Source organism: Heliangelus exortis, chromosome 13 (genome assembly GCF_036169615.1).
Source record: "Heliangelus exortis chromosome 13, bHelExo1.hap1, whole genome shotgun sequence".
Classification (NCBI taxonomy): Eukaryota; Metazoa; Chordata; class Aves; order Apodiformes; family Trochilidae; genus Heliangelus; species Heliangelus exortis.
The window spans coordinates 7621880-7641654 of NC_092434.1; the positions used below are offsets into that span (position 1 = coordinate 7621880).

A 19775-nucleotide genomic window follows, 5' to 3' on the forward strand; every position below is an offset into this window, starting at 1 on the left:
GTGAGTAACAAAGAGCATTTCAAGGAACTCCATCAGGAAGGATGCCGTGTGCTGGAGAGGCTGCCAGAGCACAGAGCCAGCACTGGAGACCAATCACTCATCCTTTCACATCTCGCAAGGAGAAACTTTAGTGCATAAACATGAAAGAATTTAAGCAAGAATCAGTTTTAGCATATTTAGCAGGCATCAAAGATACAGTGCTCCTACTTAGCAACTAATAACTAAACGACAATCCCCTTTGGGTTTACCCTTCACAGGCATCTTATAACCTAAAATCTGTTAAGGTCTTCTAGTGATTTTTTCACATTGAAATACTCCTAAATCAGCAGGAGACAAAATTGCTCATTAACTGCTTAAGGACTACTTTAGCAGGCGTGCAATGAATTGCCTGTCCAAAGAATTTCATTATTAGCATTCAAGTATTTGATGATTTATTTCTAAGCAGTTTGCTCCCAGTATCAAGCACTTGTGTAAGATTCCAGCCTACAATTTAAAAAGATCTGTTCCTATGGCTGACAACACAAGCCTAATGTTACACCTGCAGCTTGGAGGCCTTACTGAAGTTTTCATTTTGCTAAAATAAAAGAAAAATAAAATAAAAGCATGGTCATAATAAACATTTCTGTTCACTCACAATACATTCTTGATCCAAACAGGAGCTGTTTCCAAAACCCATGCAGGCTAACAGATGCCTTCATTACCAGTAGAGTGCCACAAGTGTGTTTAGCAACTGCACTTACTGAATTGCCAACTAATCAACCACAACATTTGGTACACCAAATCTGCATGTTGCCTTTACAGATGAGGACAATGTTTTAGTACTTTAATATGTCCATTTATTAAACGGAAAGTCCTTCACAAATGATTCCATACTATATTGGTCAAGGTGTTAGAAAACTACCATTTTCCCTACATACAAAAATACAGACTTTTACCACTATGAAGACATGATCAGAAAAGTACCATCAAAATCCAGAGCCCAAATTTTCAAATATCAGAAAGAAAAAGACAACTAAATAAAAAAAAAAAATTTACAAAAAGTATTGTGCCCATATACAAAAGACTGGAAAAGCAAAATTACATTTAAAACTGATAAATACACCATTTAAATTATGCTATAACAACATGGATTTTAAAAACAAGACTGCTTTCTGTATTGCAAGACATTACAATTCTTCAGCTTGTGTTTTTTATTTAGCATAAAAACCAACAGAAAAGAAGAATACAGCATATTGAAAAATCATTACTGGTGTAAAAACAAGTTGGAGGTTAGATTTTCTTGTAGAGTTAACTTGCCTTTGAAACAGGTCAAGCACTAACAGCACAGCTTTCACATACAGAGCTGGAAGATGCTACACTTAGGCACATAAGTTACTGCTGTCAATACTGAAGGGATAGTGATCACAGCTGATAGGTACTCCTATGGAAAGCATCTGTGTTATCAGCTGGCCTCGTGTGCAGTTTGGTAACTTCCAAGAACCCTTACCAAAATAAAGTAAGATTACAACAAGGCTGTAAATTGTCTCTGTATGAATATCTGCTTACTTGAGATATTCTTCAAATCCTTAATCAGGATTTGGTGATAAATGGGTACCCGATCTGTAGTCCCCTGAGTCAATGGGGAATTTTGCCTGAGTAAGGACAACAGTCAGGTTCTACTTTCAAACACAGAGTATGTTTGTAAGATTTCCCTTGGCAAAACATTACCATTTTTCTTACTTCGAAAGCAAACCACCAAGGGTGTTACACAACAGACTTGTGTTCATATAATAAAAGGAAAACTGCATCCCCTTTGCTCAGCCCAAGATGTAATTCTTACCCAGTAATTCGACTGATACTTCTGAGCTGTTCATAATTACAGATCTGTCAGTACAGGACCTATATCCCCATGGGATAAAGTCTTTCAGTCAGGCCTAGATGCTCCTTCCTCAGACACCATAAATAAAAAATTATGAGCAAGAATCAGAATTTTTAGATTATGCCTGCTGTTTCTCTGGAGGACCCAGAATCAGCACTGAAGATGCTGATACCTTTTTACACAAGGAAAGAAATTTGCAGTACCTTCTAGTTCACATCAGCAATCTGCTTTATCTCCATCTATCAAGTAGCAGCTGAAGGCAGAGCAGAGCAAAAGTGACACAATTTTTTGATTAGCCATGCTATCAGATTTACTACTTAGTGCATACAGGGAAAGCAATGACTGCACTAGTCATAAAACTGGTATGAGTGGTAGCAAAGCCCAGTGAACCCAGAGATGCATTAGTGACTCACATTACAAAAATATTGTTTACTGGTTTAATAAATTTACATCTCTATTTTGGTGAATGACAAGTGTTTACACCACACATGAAAGGCACACTAGGTAAAGCAGTTTTTCGGTGTTTGTCTACAATCCTGTGAAAACACATACAAAGTGTCAACTTGCAAATCAAAATTGAGCAATATAATGAGAAATAAATACATACTTTACTATTTTATTGTGGGTTCCTGAACCCTTACAAACTTCAACATATACAAATAGTTTCAAAATGATACTAACACAGAAGAGATTAAGTCTAGACAGAATAAGCTAAGTCTTTTGTTATATTATGTCATAAATGTTGTGTCTTAAGTATAGAAACCATTTTAAAATGCAATAAATTGGCCACAATATAGAAATCAAAATACTTCCTTACTCTGGAACTGTGATGTACCAGTTAAAGCTGGATGAACTGAAGTGCTAATTCACACTCTCCCTCCACAATATCCAACAAGTAGAAACCAGTAAACGGTCAAGACAGAAGTACAAACAGTAGAAAAATGAAGGTAGCAATTGCTGCAATAAAAGGGTATTAGCCAGAACCACTTTAACCTGTAGACATCGGGATAAATGTAAAATTACTGAAAATGTTTAGACAATATTTTTTTTTTATTAAAAGGCTTCCAAAAGTTGATGAATTAGCCTGGTTAAAAGAGGGTATTTTATTTCAAACACATTAAAGTTTTAAATATGTCTCTTAAGACATTTGTCCAAAGCAAAACAAATACAATACCCTGAACTTTCCCATATTCTAGACAATAGTCCGTGACAGTCAGAAGAGGAAGATGGTCATGGTTCATTCTGTAACTCACATCCTGATGTTATTAAATAGCTCTAGGGACCAGCCCCAATCAAAAAATACAAAAAAACCCAGATACTCCATTAATATGATCTGGCTATTGCTTTTTGAGATGCTGCTATGTCCTCATTCTGAATTCATGCAGATAGTTTCCATATCCTTCCACATATGCTAACTGGCTTTTTAAAATTTTACCCATGAAATCCATGGTATACAGATAAAACCTTCCTAGTAAACACAAAGTTCTATGTTATAAATATGTCAATCAAGGTATCTATGTATATTGTATATAAAATAAAATATCTTCTGTTTGCCAAGTATAATTTAAAAAGGACTATCTGTGGCTAGTTATAAAAAAAATATTTATTAACCCATAGAGAGTAAAAGGCAATTTCACTAACTTGTCTCTCCAGCACACCTGAAAGAGTTGCACTGGGATTCTGGATAGGTAAGTTCATCTAATCATATTTTCATGATAAATAGACAACTTTCATTTCTGGGCATATATAAGAACACTTTTTAAAGCTGCATATCCCAAAAGAAAATGAGATTGTATTGTTTACTCTAAATTAAAGGCTATCATAAATCACAGTGTAAGCAGATTTTTTTAAAGATTATCTTTAGAATACAAAAAGTTGTAGACAGATTTTTAAAAATGCAAAAATAAGACCAAAACAACAAAGGAACCCTTTCAGATTAGACAGCCTTACTCTGACACTGTCAAACAGACCTATCCAGGTGGCAAGTGGCTACCAGAGAAAACAATATGTCAGGAAAAACTCCAAAGTGCTATTCAGAGATATCCTGAATATTTCTATTACTAATTACTAACCAACTCCCTCGGTTAAAAAAAAGGGAAGAATATGGTGTGATTTCTACAAAGCATTTTCAAACATGCTGCTGGTTTTTATTTCAGTTTCATTTCACGTCTTACTTTTGTTGCCATTAAAATGCATGCATATGCCACCTCTATCCATACAGTCTTTCTGAGCTTCCTTGGCCCTCCAAACAATCTATTTATTTATGCTATAAACATCAAGAACTATGTATCCAATCTTCAGAAATGCTACATGATGCTTTACTCATTCCAGTGGGACTGAGCAGTAATTAGTATGAAACTATCTTTCCTTCCCAACACACAGACAGCCCTTCAGATGCATCTATGTCCTGCAGGTCTCTGTGAATCAAGTATTACACTTTAGCTGAGTAGAAGTTATTTGATAACCACACCACTTTGTCAGCCTCCCTCAGCTTTTAAGATGCACCATTAACATGGTCAGTGTAGAATCCCTCTGAGAGTGCTACACAGGCAGCAAAGGCCCAGAGTTAGGAACAGACAGTAACAAGAATGCTTCTAGGTCTGATTTTAGTGCCAGTTCAAGGTGTCTGTCTCTCCTTCTCTAAAAGTGTAGAAGCAAATCTTCCCTTCTGGAGCTGGGAATTATTATGTTCACACGTAATTTGGAAAGCACTGGGTTATCAATGTCAAGTTTAGGTTTCTCTCTCCTTCTCACCTTTTAACATATTTCAAATTTATCATCAGGTTGTGCCTGCCTTTTTATTTATCCTAAATGCCTGCCTAAGATATTTGGCTCCAGAGATTTCAGCATTTTATGTTCTCTATGCTCCAATTTTCACATACAAGGCTGCTCAGTATCATCTGAGTATGAGAGAGGACATTATTGTCCACACTATTTCAACTTTTATTACGCTCAAGGTTTTTTAAAATTATGCCCTAAAACCAATCTTATTTATTTTGGGTTTTCTTAAGGTTTGATTTTTTTTTTTTTTTTTAATCACAAAAAGTTGAGTTTAAAAAGTTGTCACGAGAAAGGAAAGTAACTGATATAGACCAAGAGCTAAGGAAGAGAAGAGGAGAAGGTTTGTAGTAATAAAAGCACATATTAGATAAGTGTTTGCTGTGCCTGCACATCTCCAAAATAGCACAAAGGTGACAAATATCAAATCTATGTAGGAACATTGAAGTTCATAGAAAACTAGTGGTTAATTCACTTGCAACAGTCCACATGCAGCTTGTAGCAGATCAGTTCTGCTGTGTTAAATAGCATTAAGCCTGCTGTGTTAGGAACAGTCATCATACTGTACAAAATAATTCACAGGGGAGAAAAAAAAAGCAGAATAAAATTCTTAGGGATGACTGGAAACTTTCCCTGGTTTTCCCCTTTTTACAGAATCAATGAAATACAGATGAAACAACTACAGATTGTATTATGAGATGCACAGTGAAACACGTGACAAAGCCTATGAAGAAGCACCACACATTGCTGATTTTATTTAAATTCACATGGAAGATCTTATAAGCAAAAGAAGAGAAGCTGCTTCCAAAGCACAACTTCTGAATACAAAGCCCATGATGGGCACAGACTGAAAGCATAGGCATCAAATCTCTGAAGTCAGTACCTTGTCTCTCAAAAAAGTAAGAGACAGATGAATCTAAACCTCTCAACCTCTAAGCATGTGGGTCCTACCAGAAAGCTTACACAAAAATAGATACAGTATACCAGGGAGTTTCTCAAGTCCTACAGGAAATGTCCCCCAGCACATCCAGCCCAACCACCATAAACCATACCATAAGAGTACCATACTAAGCAAAAGGATGTTGGACACAGTATTCTACCTTATACTGAAGCAGACACTACACAGATCAAAGAAGAAGGCTTAGCAAAAATCAAATATTAAAACATGAGATAGATGAGGCACGAATACACGAAATGAAAGAAATAAGTGGAGAGTGGGAAGGAATCTACTAAGAAGTGATGAAACTGTCAAATCAGTTCTTATGGTTTCAGAAACTCCCACTGTAGGCAGTCTGCACATCATTACAGGAACATATGATAAACTTGAACCAAGGCTGACAAAACTGAGCATACACAGCATTAAAAGAAAAACATTCATATAACACTAGAGAGCTGTTGCTTCAATCATAGCTTATTGTTCAAAGTCTGTGCATAGGTTGCCAAATTTACTGCCATTTCTACATGCAGTAACAGATGGAGATTGCACATCTGAGGGCTTACTTTGACAAGAGAGAACTAACCATAATGATTATAGTTTCAAGCTCCCTGTTCCTGCAAGGTTTAACTGTTTAGTTTTATTTACAGTGGGTTTTGAGTCCCTTTATGGAGCTAAACAGCACTCATAAGGACTGTAAGAAATTATCCCTCTATCCTCAGCAATTACAAGCCATGCTAATTGGCTGGGAAAAACAATTTAACATCACTTTTCTATAAAGGTTTCCAAGAAAATTAAACTTTATACCCTATTCTCTTCCTTCAGAGTTTTTTTAACACAACTACAGTTTGCATAATGGTCTTAAAATACTAGCAATGTCTTCAACAAACCATGTGAGAAATTAAGTCAGGGACAAGGGGTATCAACTGTGAATATATCAGATGACCCTAATGTCTCAAATCTACTTGTCTCTCACAACTACTTTATTTCCCTTCTATATAATCCAAAAAGTATATGTCTCTGTGGAGCAATAAATGCTTAAAACTTAAGATTTTTCTTTTTTTTTTTTTTTTTTTTTTTTTTTTTTAAGAGAGTGTATACAATACTAAAATCATCTTTGGTCCTCAGAATAAGGAAATTACAATTTTGCATTTGTTTTTATTTTATAAAGTGTATCAGATAGTATTTTTTAAATCAGTGTTTTCTTTGAATTCCACCCTGAAAGCTGTGCTAAACTCAGGTCATGATGTAAGGAATAAATAATGACACACTGTTCTCAGATCAAGAAAACTCATTTTTGATGTAAAAGCACTCAAGGTCACTGTGTGATTCAGGTATAATAAATGATGAAGTACCGGACTGCATTAGAAGTATCACTGTATCACTGCATTCACCATTCCAGATGAAAGATAAAAGATTTTTAGGATCTCACTCCACAAAAAGCTTGGTGAAGTTATCCTTTTCCTAGTTAAGAAAAGGTGCAAGGATTTGGAGATAGCGAATTCATAAACTTAACAGATGACCCACACACCTCTAAAAAATCAACACAAGGAGTACAGGAGAGAAACAGAGTGTTTTCTGATGTACACACCATTTTGGTCCTTGTCATTAACCACCAAACAGATTACACTTCCAATGAAATTACACACCTAAATATCTGTGTTCTAAACCTAACATTAGAGGCTGGGTTATGTGGTTCAGTCTTCTTTTAAACTGGTGGTCCCTTTGGCATTAATTTTCAATGAAGCACAACAAATCATTGTCACAGTAACTGATAAATCATTACTCATTAAGAAAATGCAAGTTTTCTTTAACCTCATTGGTGACTCTGAATTTTAATCTCCATGTTAGTCACTAATGTTTAATTAACTGTAGACATCAGTAAATTGAAAATACATTAGTTTTGTCACCAGTTGTCACACATCAAAATAATTCTCTGTTACTTGATGCAAACATTGCAGTGTTAGGTTCACATGGGTCACCACCAAGTTTCCTCTGGTATTAAAAAAGCCCAGGCACTTCTATTCATCTTCTGTTGGGTATAACCTGTTCTTCATATTTAAAATTAACCTATCTGCAACATATTGCCATTTGTTTTGAAGACTCCAGTTACCTGCATTCATCCACTTAAGAGCTACATAATAACACAGGCAAAAAGTGTTCAAGTTAAATGGAAGATAAATTCAGGCATGCATGATTTACAGCTCCACTCATTTCAGAGATTTACACCAGATTTACACCAGAATTCTGCTCTGGAGATCTTCCCAAAAAATTTTCTGCACGTTACATGCAGGCATGCAGATGCCAAATAATGGATTACATGGATAAAAACAGTAAAAAAACCTCTGAAAAATAGCAAGGGACATCCTCCTAGTAACATTACATTGTCTATCCAAATACTGCAAAATTGGGGTTTAGAGTAAATATCCTTCTATTCACTGGAAGTACAATTAAAATAAGAAACCTTCAGTTAGGTAAAATTATTTCTAAACAAATCCATTTGTAAACCATCTTATCTTCCTCATTATCCAAATAAATATTAGGGGAAAAAATATGCACCCACTTTAAGTGTTTTACCTACTACCAATGGATTTTGGAAGAAACAAAAAATCTTCCAAAAAGGCAATTATTTATGTAATGCTAACGTGTCACATGTAAGCATGTATAACAATATTGCAACCTTAGAAACATTTTATAAGACATAATAATTTTTTTGCTAATTCTTGCTTCTCAACAAGTTGAACCTTGGAGAAAAGAGGGGAAAAAAAATAAAAAAAGAAAGCCATAATTGGAAGGTGAATCTATTGGGTAACAACCCTTCTTTCTCTACTATGCCCCCTCCATCCCAAGCATATTTTTTTTTCCCCCTTTTTGGAATAAAAAAATAGAACATATCCTAACATAAGCAAAAAACCACACACTTGCACTTGATGCATTATGTTGACCATTCAGTAACCACGCTGACTTCACTCAAGTTCAGATCTGGCCAAGGTCATGCATGAACCGAGCATGGTAATTCCAGAGTAACCCATAGCGTGAACACCTCAACCACCTTTCTTTATCCAAGAAACAAAAAAAGTGAAATGGTTGTCTGCTTCAGCTATATAAGTGCACCAAGAGTGAAACTGCAGATCTTGTAGATGAGAAATGGGCTGCACTGCCAAGGCTGCACAAGGATGGACAGAGTTCATTGAAGACAATACATGGTTGAAGTTATTGCTATTTGCCCCTCAGTTCCTTTTTTTTGTTTTTTTGTGTATATTAGATTTACTTTTGGTGGATTTCTTTCCTATATTAACCAATGTAGTGCTGGTCTCAGCATTTACAACAGGCGAAGAAACACTGGCAGAGTTTGCACTTGGGACAGGGAAGGAAAGTACTGTGCAGTTAATCCAAAAGAAGAACATACTTCAAAACATATATATAATTATATATTATATAAGCTATATAATATATGTGTATATATATGTGGACATCTTAAACAGATCTTGCTTTTGAATGACCAATATTTACTGCCTTCATGACAACACCTTCCGACTCAACGCGCCTCTGCACATACGCAGGGCTGGGCACTCTTTGCCACCATCTGATCTTCCTTTTCTTCCTTAAGTAAAGAAAAAACCCTTTATTCCGTGAGGGAGTTCAACACTTCTTTTCCCTTTGCAGTCCCATTTGAATGTTGGTTTCATGCATCCAGCCGCTGGATCTCCGGGCGATGATCTACTTCCCGGGATTCTGTCCGAGCCCGTATGTAATCACTGGTCTGACGACTGTTTTGTTGTCTGCTGCTCATTCGCCACTTTTTAATAGCTAAATATGTGTTCACAGCATACACTGCCATGGCCAAGAAACCAAATATCTACAAGAAGTAGAAAGAATTGTCAAAGACAATTTTTGCAAATAAGAACAATAGTAGTTTCAAAACAAACTCCTCAGAAGATTAGGTTTCTACTTTATTTGCACTGACAAATCATCACGATCTGTAAAATTGATGATTTTTCTTCCTCAGTGAACTAGAGAATCTGCAAAAGATTCTAAGAAAAATGAAAAACTTCTCTGTCTACAAACACAATTGCATCCTGCCATGCAAGTTCAATGGAAGTTCTTCTTGTAAAGAAGAATACAGCTCTTCATCCAATAGTTCATTCCTCAGCATGCACTTAAGAGTGAATGAATGACAAGAGAACAGATGAATGACAAGAGTCCAGAGCACAAGCCTGAAGAAGGAGCTAACTTGCAGTTCTTCCTATATGCTTCTGCAGAACTGCTGTCTGATTTCCAATGTCCAGGTTAGGGGAAGTTGCTTAACCCTATTGTTGTAGATTTAAAATCTTGAAGTACTACTACACACTGCACAGAACAAAAATGATCTGTAGTGAGCAAGAAGAATTCAACACATTATGTGTAAGCAGCTCCAATGTTTTGTGAACTTTTGGCACCATATTTTCCATAGGTTTTCAATATAAAGCAGTAACATCTAAGCTATAGAGAGAGAAGCAAGGCAAGTTCAACTGCTAAAGTGTTCTCTGCAAGTCTTTTTTCCTTTGTTCTTGCCTCAAGCCTTAACACAAACAATTCAAAGGATACCAGTACTTTTAAAGTAAACAGAATTAGCTTAAAGACAGCTGTAAAATTAGAAGTAAATTGTGATGGCAAAGGCAACAGGACTATTTAATGAACACAAGGAAACTCTTAGTTTTAATAGAAGATAAGAGTCATATATAAAGAAGTTCAAATTCTTACCACAGCAGCAATTTCTGCTCCAGTTTTATGGTTTAAAGCAGCAAGTACTACAGAGGCAATGAAAAAGAAGAAAGTGCTGAGTCCAGTGTTGACCAGATCCTAAAAAAATAAATTCATTAGCATTACTAAACAATGATTCTTTGCTTGCTTTTTTTAGAAGTGATGAAACAGTAGACTAGAACAAGAACTATAGCAATACCTTCCCATTTTCTATGCAGTTTATCACTTACACAGAAGAAGGCAAAGATTATTACACAGGAAATGTACCTGTGCACATTAGTCTGAAGTCAAACAGCAGGTACACATAAAGCAACAGTGGAGATTCTGGATGCATTACCTTTATTTCTGCTGGGTTTATCAGAAACATACTGTCAGCATAAAGCAAAGCTGCTTTCCTTCAGCTGATGCTGAAGTAACCAAAATACCAAACTTCAGCACCCCAGAAGCCTCTTGATCTCTTTCACATCACAACAGTGCTCAGGTACTGCCCAGGCAGCAGTCATTGCTTTTCTACAAATTCTTTGAGGCCTTCACTGTAGCAAATCTTATGTCCCACACTATTTCTATGAACAACAGCTGCCTGTGTTGTGAGAATACACAGATTTTTTTCTTCTTCCATAAAACTGATGTTTCAAGCAGACATTTTGGAACACATGCACAGCAACAACCCAGGAGCTCTTACGTTCAGGGAAAATACTTGTCTTTATCCAAGCACAAAAAAAATGAGGCAGCGTGCAATTCAGTTACACATATGCTGCATGTATCACTTAGTATTCAGATGATTAGGCTGCCATGCCTTACATAAAGCAGGGTCATTAACATATCATTGGAACATATGTAAGAATTCTGAATGGCAGCTATTAGCACATTAATAATTATGTCAATACAAGACTATCTGATCAGACTTGGGAAAAAACAATTCAAGAGGTGGAATTTCAAAACAATATGAAAAACAAAGCACCAGATTCATTATGGACCAGCTGTTCAGTATCTGACGTAGGGCATCTTTTACCATTTCTTAAAACATTTGATAGGTATGTACATTGCACTATACATCCACTACAGAGGTGTGAGAAATAACAGACTGTTGTGATAACTGCATGAGTAGGTGAAGTCAGGAAGCAAGGGGGGCATAGGGGAATCAGGGAATGGCAGTTCAGCACAAATATCCTGGAGGAACTTGAAACTGGCGAGAGGTGGATGTTACCATAGCCAAAAGGGATGGAAAGAAAACCCATGTACACATTTGCTGTGCAACTTACAATTTTGAGTAAAGAAAAAAAGAAAAAAACCCTCACAAACTAAAACCTACCACAATAAAAGCACACTGAACAGTGCCATCTCCCACTGTTTAAAAAATACCACCACTACTCTTTAATTAGAATTCAAGGACAAATTTGTTCAACCTGCCTCTCTTCCCTTACATGTGAGCCAGGCTCACTTCCTGTTCCTGCTTCTCCATATACTACAAATTTAATTTTATTTTTATTTTTCCCCAAAGTACATCTTGTGAAATGCTGTAAGAAATTAGGCTTAAAAACTGGAGATGTGAATCTAAACTTATTCCCTGGATATGAATCTCATGACTTCATGTTCCAGCTACACAGTGCAAAGACTTTGAAGAGACCACTGTCATCCAGCCACCCCCAAAACATCTGTTTTTCCAGCCAGGACTGAAGAATGCTTTAGAAAATAATTGTAAAAACTGAAAGTTTCTGGTGCTGTGCTATTCACAGGGGAAACTATGTATTTTCAGGGTATTGACACAGTGAGAGCTCGTTATTAAAATTAAGCATACCTAGGGATAAACTGTATGATGGATCACTGTGACCTGGTCCTCCCCTAAAAGGGGGACTTTCCCAAGAAATCTGAGAGGCTACCATTGCTCCTTGCTATTTCCACCAACATGTCCAGATTTCATGTGCTCAGTAAGACCTACACTGTCATACCAAGAAAACAAAAGCAAATTGTGGATCTCAGAAACTCCTACCATCCTTTCAACCAGCAGTGTATTACTAGAGGGGTACTTTTTATCTGTTCATGCTTACTGAGATGGATGTTATCTGGTACTTACAGCATCAAACAAAACTGGAATTTTATTAAATAGTCATTGCAGTTATAGTTATATAACTTCTTGCTTTGCAGAGATAAAAGTTAAGAAATAGAGGCACTGGAAAACCAATGGCAATTCACAATTTCCCCTACTATCCTCCTCTTCAGCTTTGAGTTTAGCAGCTCTAGCTGTGCTTTTGCAATTGTCATTAAGAGCTGTGGTTCTCACCTGCAGGAACTTCTCACTAGAGGGGATGCCTTATTCTATATGTCAATAGATGCCAGATTCAACACCATTCAACATTTTCATCAGGACTCCAGAGTAAACACACATATGTCACCAAGAATACCGAAAATAAATACCAAGGAGATGACAGCTATGCTCTTGAAAAATTAAAACGTTTAAAAAATTAGTTCAACCCAAGATCAAGTTGTGTATTCTACTACCAGAGTATATTTGCCACCTACCGAAAGGACCTACAGAATGGAGACAAAATCCTTCAGAAATAACTCAGAAGAGCTTAATAATTACAGCAGGTAAGCATCTCAAGATGTGATGCCATGACAAAAAAAAGAGGGAGAAAAAGCACTTATACATTCCTTCGGACATACAGACATGACAGGTGTAAGTTGGCAATCTTACCTGTGCAAAGGACACTGGAATGCTGCATCCTGTTCCGGTATCCACATTTTTAAAAGTATGTTGAAAAATTGGACAGGGTACAGAGAAGAGCCACAGAAGTTATTTGAAAGGAGGAGAAAATTTCTCACAGTATGAATCAAAGAACCTAAACTGCTTTGAATATTAAAAAGATTGAGCAGTGTACATGAAGACTCCTGTGTTCAAATAATCAAAAAACACCAGCTGTCTTAAAAGTTTAACATAGAAAAGTACAACAAAATTAATAGCACAACATGCAAAGTTAGGACAAAAGCCATACTCAAAATCAATTCAAGTATAACCCAGATTATGTTTTTGCAGACACACATTTTGTAATTCCTTATTATCATACTTAAAGACTAAGTGAATGACTCATAACACATATATGGGGTCAGATGTGCTTATTAATTAATCCTGATAATCTGACTTTTTGAATCTGTCAGCCTGATCATCTTGCCAAAGAAGAATAGTATAAGCAAGACAGCTAGGCCTATCCATAGAATGGCAGACAGTACCATCTATCTCCATGCTACGAATTGAATTGCAAGCTTCTTGGAAGCAGTCTGAGATACTGCAGATATGAAATATTGCCAAAATTAGACTGCTGGTGCCCTTGCCAAGATTATTCCAGGAAATAAAAAAACCTAAGTATGTTAGAAACTTTGTCATCACCACTGGCATTTTAATTTATTCTGCTCTTTACAAAGAATATCAAAATTATAATTGCAAAGAATCCAGTAATTCAAATTTAAAGAATTTATTCCATCTTGAGGCTCCAATTTATTAATTTCTGCAATTCCATTTTTCCTGCTTAGCTCAAAACCTTTTAATGAAAGTAACTGATTCACATTAACACATATTCATAATATATCTACAGACCAGATATATATATATATATGTATATATAACTGTAATGTCACAGATGCAAAAAATTGTTACTTACTAACTAAAGCAAAAAGATTAGAATGTAAGAAATACAACAGCTTTGGACAAAGTCAAAGCAGGAAAAAAAAGAATGAACTACACTAAGAATTCAAGAAGTAAAGGACACTCCCTAAAGTACAGTAGCTTTTTTCCATGTAAAGGACAACAAATAATTGTGACAATAAAAATAAACTAACTGAAAAAAGATGCTCTGTTTCAAATCTGGTCATGATGTAGCTGAAGTTCTTGTTGTTATATTTATAGACAAAGTAAAAGCCACATTACACAGAAGAATTTCTGCTGAAATTACAGCAACCTCATGAGACAGTATGCTGTGCCATAAAATACTGTACAAAACTGCCATCCATAACAAAGAATAAAATCTAAGAGCTGAACCAAATCCATCCTAGACTGCTCCTGTGCCCTTTCTCCTTTCCAAACTGATAAAATGAAAAATTGACTTCTGGTCACTTGCTAGTTATTTGCAAGTCATCCTGATCAGTCACCAGTACTCCTCTTACTCCAAAGGAGAGTATCCAAGGTCATTAATTTGCTTCTGCTAAGTGTTAAACCTTGACACATAAGCAGCTGTCTGTCCCATTCAGGAGCATAATGCAGAGGAGGCACCTTAACTTCTGGGTGAAGATGGGTGTATGTCAAGGCAGCATTTTATCCTAAAAAAGAGCAATGCTTTCATTCTCCTGATGCTGTTGTAAAGGTGATTTTTCTTCTTTTCTAGAAAAGAAAGGTGGACAGCATCCTACGATCTTCTGTTACTAAGGGTCTGGGCAGGTATGGTTCCTGAATTAATGAGCATGGAGAAGCTGAATTGGTGCTATGAATGAGATTTCCGTTAACAGACCTGAAAACTCCCATTAAGTAACTCCGGAAAGCTGCAAAGCACATCAGCTTTGAAAGCTTCTGTTTAATATTCCAGTCTGGTACATTACCAGGAGTTGGCTGTGATGCTCAGAGGCATCAGTAATACCCACGTGCCTTAATCCAGCATCCTCTACGACTTTTAAGAAAAACTGAATCAAAATACATGCTCTGCATTTTCATCCTGTATTTTGCGGTGAAGAAACTGATCAAATGACCAGGTGCTGTGTAAAAGGGAGACAGTGCCACACTGCAATTATAGCTTGTAGAAACAAAAACATGACATTTAAACTGGTGGTTGCTTTTGTCATGTGCTGTCTGGAATACAAGAGTTTACATTTAGGTGGAGTTCAAAGTATCTAAATGATTGTAAAAAAAGAAGCCTGTGCTTTTGTTTGTTTGGTTGTTTTTTTACATTGTCCCTAATTTTTCCTTCAACCAGCACTTACAAACCTTTCTCCTTGTTTCTATGACACTATCCATTTGAAGTTTACAAATATACCAGTCAGACCTCTTAACCAAACACATCTGGTCAAACCCCCATAATGTTACTCTATAATCATACTACTAGACATTGCATGAGCATTTTGCACCACAGTTAAGAATGGAAACATGGCTTCTCAAGTCATAAATCCTAAGTAGAAAAAACCCCATTAAGTTCATGAGTTAAGTTCCCATCCTTTTTTTTCCTCATTTAAGGCTTACATGGGTATTGGAGCTTTTACTCAGTCACTAGATTCTGCTGCTCCAAGATTCATTGTTTGCATTGTTTCCCCCTGATATAACAGTTACCAATGCTTTCAGAAAGAAGTTAGTGACACAAACTGTGCAAACATCAGTATCCTACTGCCCCTCTCACAGTGTGGGGCTATGCCCCTGGGCTGATGCTCCCTGTGGGTCCCATCCCATACACACCAGCCCCCAAAGTTCTGATAGTCTGCATGTTCGAGCACTTTGATCCAGTACCAGGCATCTGGTATTGGCTGCAAATCAGGTCTGTCTCCAGTATTGTAAGCAAAGTATGCAAAACACCTGAATTAACACAATCAACTTTCAAAAACCTCAGTCAGTTGTCAAAAAAGTCAGGGACAAGCTATGATTTTGAAGAAACAACGTCAAAACCAAGACTCATGACGTTATTATAACTTCTAACTCTTTTTGAGTTGGAATACAAGCTGTGTTAGATGTAGTATCTCTGCCATAAATGATAAAACACATGCCTAAATTAATGTTTCTAAAATCCCTCTTTCGAGTTTGATTTCTTGGAAGATCACCCGCCTATTCCACCCTCATTTCTTTCTTAGAATCTGCATCAAATTTTCTGCCAACTATTTCATGTGTCAGTTTCTTTCACACAAGGTTTCATTGCCTCAACAACTGGAAAAAAAAACAGCCCTGCCAAGATGATGAAACAAGTGTTCAGGCAGCACAAAATACAACCACTGATCTGTCCCTGCAGAGACACACCTGACTTGCCATGTTTCCTCCCTGGAGCAGGGTTTCCTTGGGGCTGAGTCCAGGCTAACAAGCCCAGCAGGTATCTGATAAGCATGTGATGTGCTCAGTTCTGTGCCACGTTTTTGAGGCTGGTCTAGACTGAGAAACTCTGCATTCACAACTGCACACACACACACAAAATGCACTACCACAGCTCCAGTGGATGTTTAAAAAAAATGTTTAAAAAAAAAAAAAAATGGTCAAAACATTTTGAAAGATTTTTTTTTTCCTACACACATATATAAATAATCCATTCTACTGGCTGATTATGCAATGATTTACATCTGTGATGACTGATTTCTCTCATCGTATAAGCTTTCATCCAAGAGAGTATCAAATAGCAGTATTCTCAGCTAGCTGCCAAAGTTTCATACACAGTTTGGCTGCAAGATCTTAAACTCTTCCTGTAAATCACATGAGACTCAAATGAATTACATATATTAAAAAGCATTATTTAACTAAAGAAAACCATAGCAAACAGTCAGTTGTATTTAACTTAGAAAACAAATGTTTCAAAGAAGCAGCTCATCAGTTAAGAAGCAATCTCTGCTCTGGTGTGCTCTTTATTCCCCTATGCCACTTGCTTGTCTCCTTGCAGAATAGGCTCCCTTTGAGCTGCAACACACAAAGGAAATGGAAATTTCCACTAACAGGTTCCCTAGCTTTTGCATTTTTGCATAATATTGATAGTGTTCCACAACACAGACAAGTGTCTGGGTTCTTTCATCTTTTCATCTGTAACAGACCTTTCTCATTCCATTTCTGGCCTCACCATCTCCATTTCTTTTGAAAACAGTTGGCAAGTCTCCAAGATAAAAAAAAAATAGCTAAAAGTATATATTAAAAATAATTAGTAACTTTGCATATCTGTCAGATGCTTGTATATACTCATCCACATTTTCATTCCAGACAGGGACAGTGGACATGAGACAATACCCAGAACACAAAGAAGTCTAATTTTAATGAAGTACCAATGGAAGCAATTCTGTGTTGGACAATACCATTTGATGTCCTGGTACATTCCAATATGTAGGATCATGTGAAAGCAAGTAGTTAAAAACATTTACATTTTTGTAAATTCTGTATTTAAAGAAAGCCTTTTTCCTAAATTTAAGACTGTTAAATACTTTCCAGTGCTGCAAAAGCATCTTCATTTTCATACAACTTCTAAAAGTGAAGTTTGAGACCTTTCACAAGGACAATATCCATTATAAAGTCATACATGGGGGTTTTTAAGCATGCATATTAATGAATTAATACATAATTAAGCGTGATATCCTCCTAAAGCATTCAGGACTGTGAAAGTCTGTTCAGAAAGCAGCTCTGCAATAGCTATCACAGAGACGCTGCAAAATTAGCAAAATAACCATCATGAAAACAGTTCTAACCACTGAAAGAGTTGAGTAATGGATGAATATACATCTCAATTGTAAAGAATCAAATGCCAAAATAAGAAAAAACAGTATTCAGCTATAACTCTACATTCTTAAATTTCCTACTACCTTTGCCAAGGTAGTCTCCCAAAGGTGTAACAGCAGCCCTCACTCCACCCATGCAACAGCTACCTGAATGATGACTGACTCCCCCTCTGCTCTCCAGCAAGTCTCATCACACAAATGATTGTTAACATGAATAAACATTACAAGTAGGACAGTCTCAGCAGTTAATGGAACTCAGAAGCTTCCAGTTACCATTTCTGTTAGAGATCTTTGGTATAATGCTGAAAGAAGCATTTCATCTTCAGCACCCAGCCAAAGAACAAGACTTGTGAGATCACAAGAATTCACCTCTGCTTCTATTGTTCTGGCAATATGAACTAAACCAGAAGCATCTGCAGTGATGGAAGCAATCCATTTGCCTTTCAGGCTGAGCTCTGACTATGTCATGTTGCTCCATGCTGTTTAGGTGGAAGGTTCAGACTGTGACCATTGCCCTAAAACCCAAAATACTTAACTGTATTTTGAAACTAACAAACAAACCAAAAAAACCCCATACCACAACTGGTTGGATTTTCAAGCCCTCTTTTAATATCTCTAACAGAGTGAAAGGCAGTAATACTCTACTCAAAGTGGCAGGTTTTGTCACTCAAATAGAGTAAGAAGCCACAGAGGCTGAAAGGACCTACCAGTTACACACTTGATATCCATTGCATTATTTGGGGGGAAAGGTAAAGAGCTTCATGTAGGCTTCTGTACTTATGTATGTCCAACAAATTTCCTGTGTTCTGGCAGGCAGCAAAAGCATTCCACAGGGCTCAACAACAGAACAAAAGGTACTGACATACAGGACCAAGGGTATACCAAGTCATTAAACTGACTCCTCCAGAGGTACAACTTCAGCTCAGTCATGCACACCATGAATAACAATAAAAAGGTCTTGGTCAAACTTAACTGGAACATAAGCTAAATGTAGTATTCACTCTGAAACCACTCACATCATACCACCAACACAATCCTGTATTTTACATGATACTAATGCACTTCCACACACTTACCATGCTCTTGTACATCCTACTAGCATGTAAAGAGCTGTGTGGTATAAAAAGATGGTCTCTAATTGCTGATACCTAGCTGGCAGGCTGTTGTGATGCTCAATAAACAAGCAAGCTGGTAACAGAAACAAGGACTACCTTCTCTTTACAGCTACTGCTCTTCAGCTTGCCACAAAGATAAGTGGTGGCAATTCTGGCAGAAGGGACACAAAAAGGAGCAAAGGCAAGACAACCCAGGAACATTCCAGTGGTTCTACTGGTTTTGTTTTGCAAGACACCTGGACCTCCCCCACCTACAGTTACTGGTCACAGCTCTCAGTTGATATAAGCTATCTACCAAGTGCTTCTCCTAGGAAGAAAAAATTTCCTCAATAGACCCCATATATACCCAGGGTACGAAGGACCATCCAGTCTCATTTTAAACAAGTCACTTAGGCTTACAAACAGTTACTGAAAACAAGTAAATTGCAATGCTAATAAATTAATTAAATTTTTTTTTAAATCATACAGAAGCCTAAAACCATCTGTAACTGCTAACAGTACTTTAAAAATTACTGTTGTAAAATAAAACAGAACATAGGCACATATGTGTCTATACTGTCCAAAGAAGCTGATGTAAATATTGTCCTTGAAGCTGACAAACCTTTTGCTAGAGTGCCTAACATGTTGATTTTGTGACTGGTGTTTATGCAACCCAATCTGAAAGTTTAACTCATAATACTGCATGGAAATAGAGACTTGTACAAAAGGAATGTGCACTGCCAGCAGTTCTCTGCCTAAAACTCCTGTATTTGAGAACACATTAAGCATTGCCAGTCAATGTTTAATGTGTGTAAGCAATTCAAAACACCTGATTTTTGCAGAAAGCACTGTTGTTTTTACTCTACTACCCGATTATTGTATTAATCTAAGAAAATACATGTAGCTCAGCTGTCCTAATAAAAAAAAAAAAAGAAAA

The 19775-nt window shown here is 36.7% G+C and overlaps 1 protein-coding gene across 1 annotated transcript in view; it reads right to left on the reverse strand.

The window, feature by feature from the left end:
- Positions 1-813: 813 nt before the first annotated feature.
- The window catches only part of CMTM4 (CKLF like MARVEL transmembrane domain containing 4), a 38425-nt gene continuing 19463 nt past the window's right edge, over positions 814-19775 (reverse strand). The window contains exons 3-4 of the mRNA XM_071756698.1: positions 10314-10412; positions 814-9429 (exon numbers count right to left, since the gene is read on the reverse strand). Coding sequence (XP_071612799.1) covers positions 9256-9429; positions 10314-10412 — 273 coding nt within the window. The 3' untranslated portion in view covers positions 814-9255. The remainder of the gene's footprint in view (positions 9430-10313; positions 10413-19775) is intronic.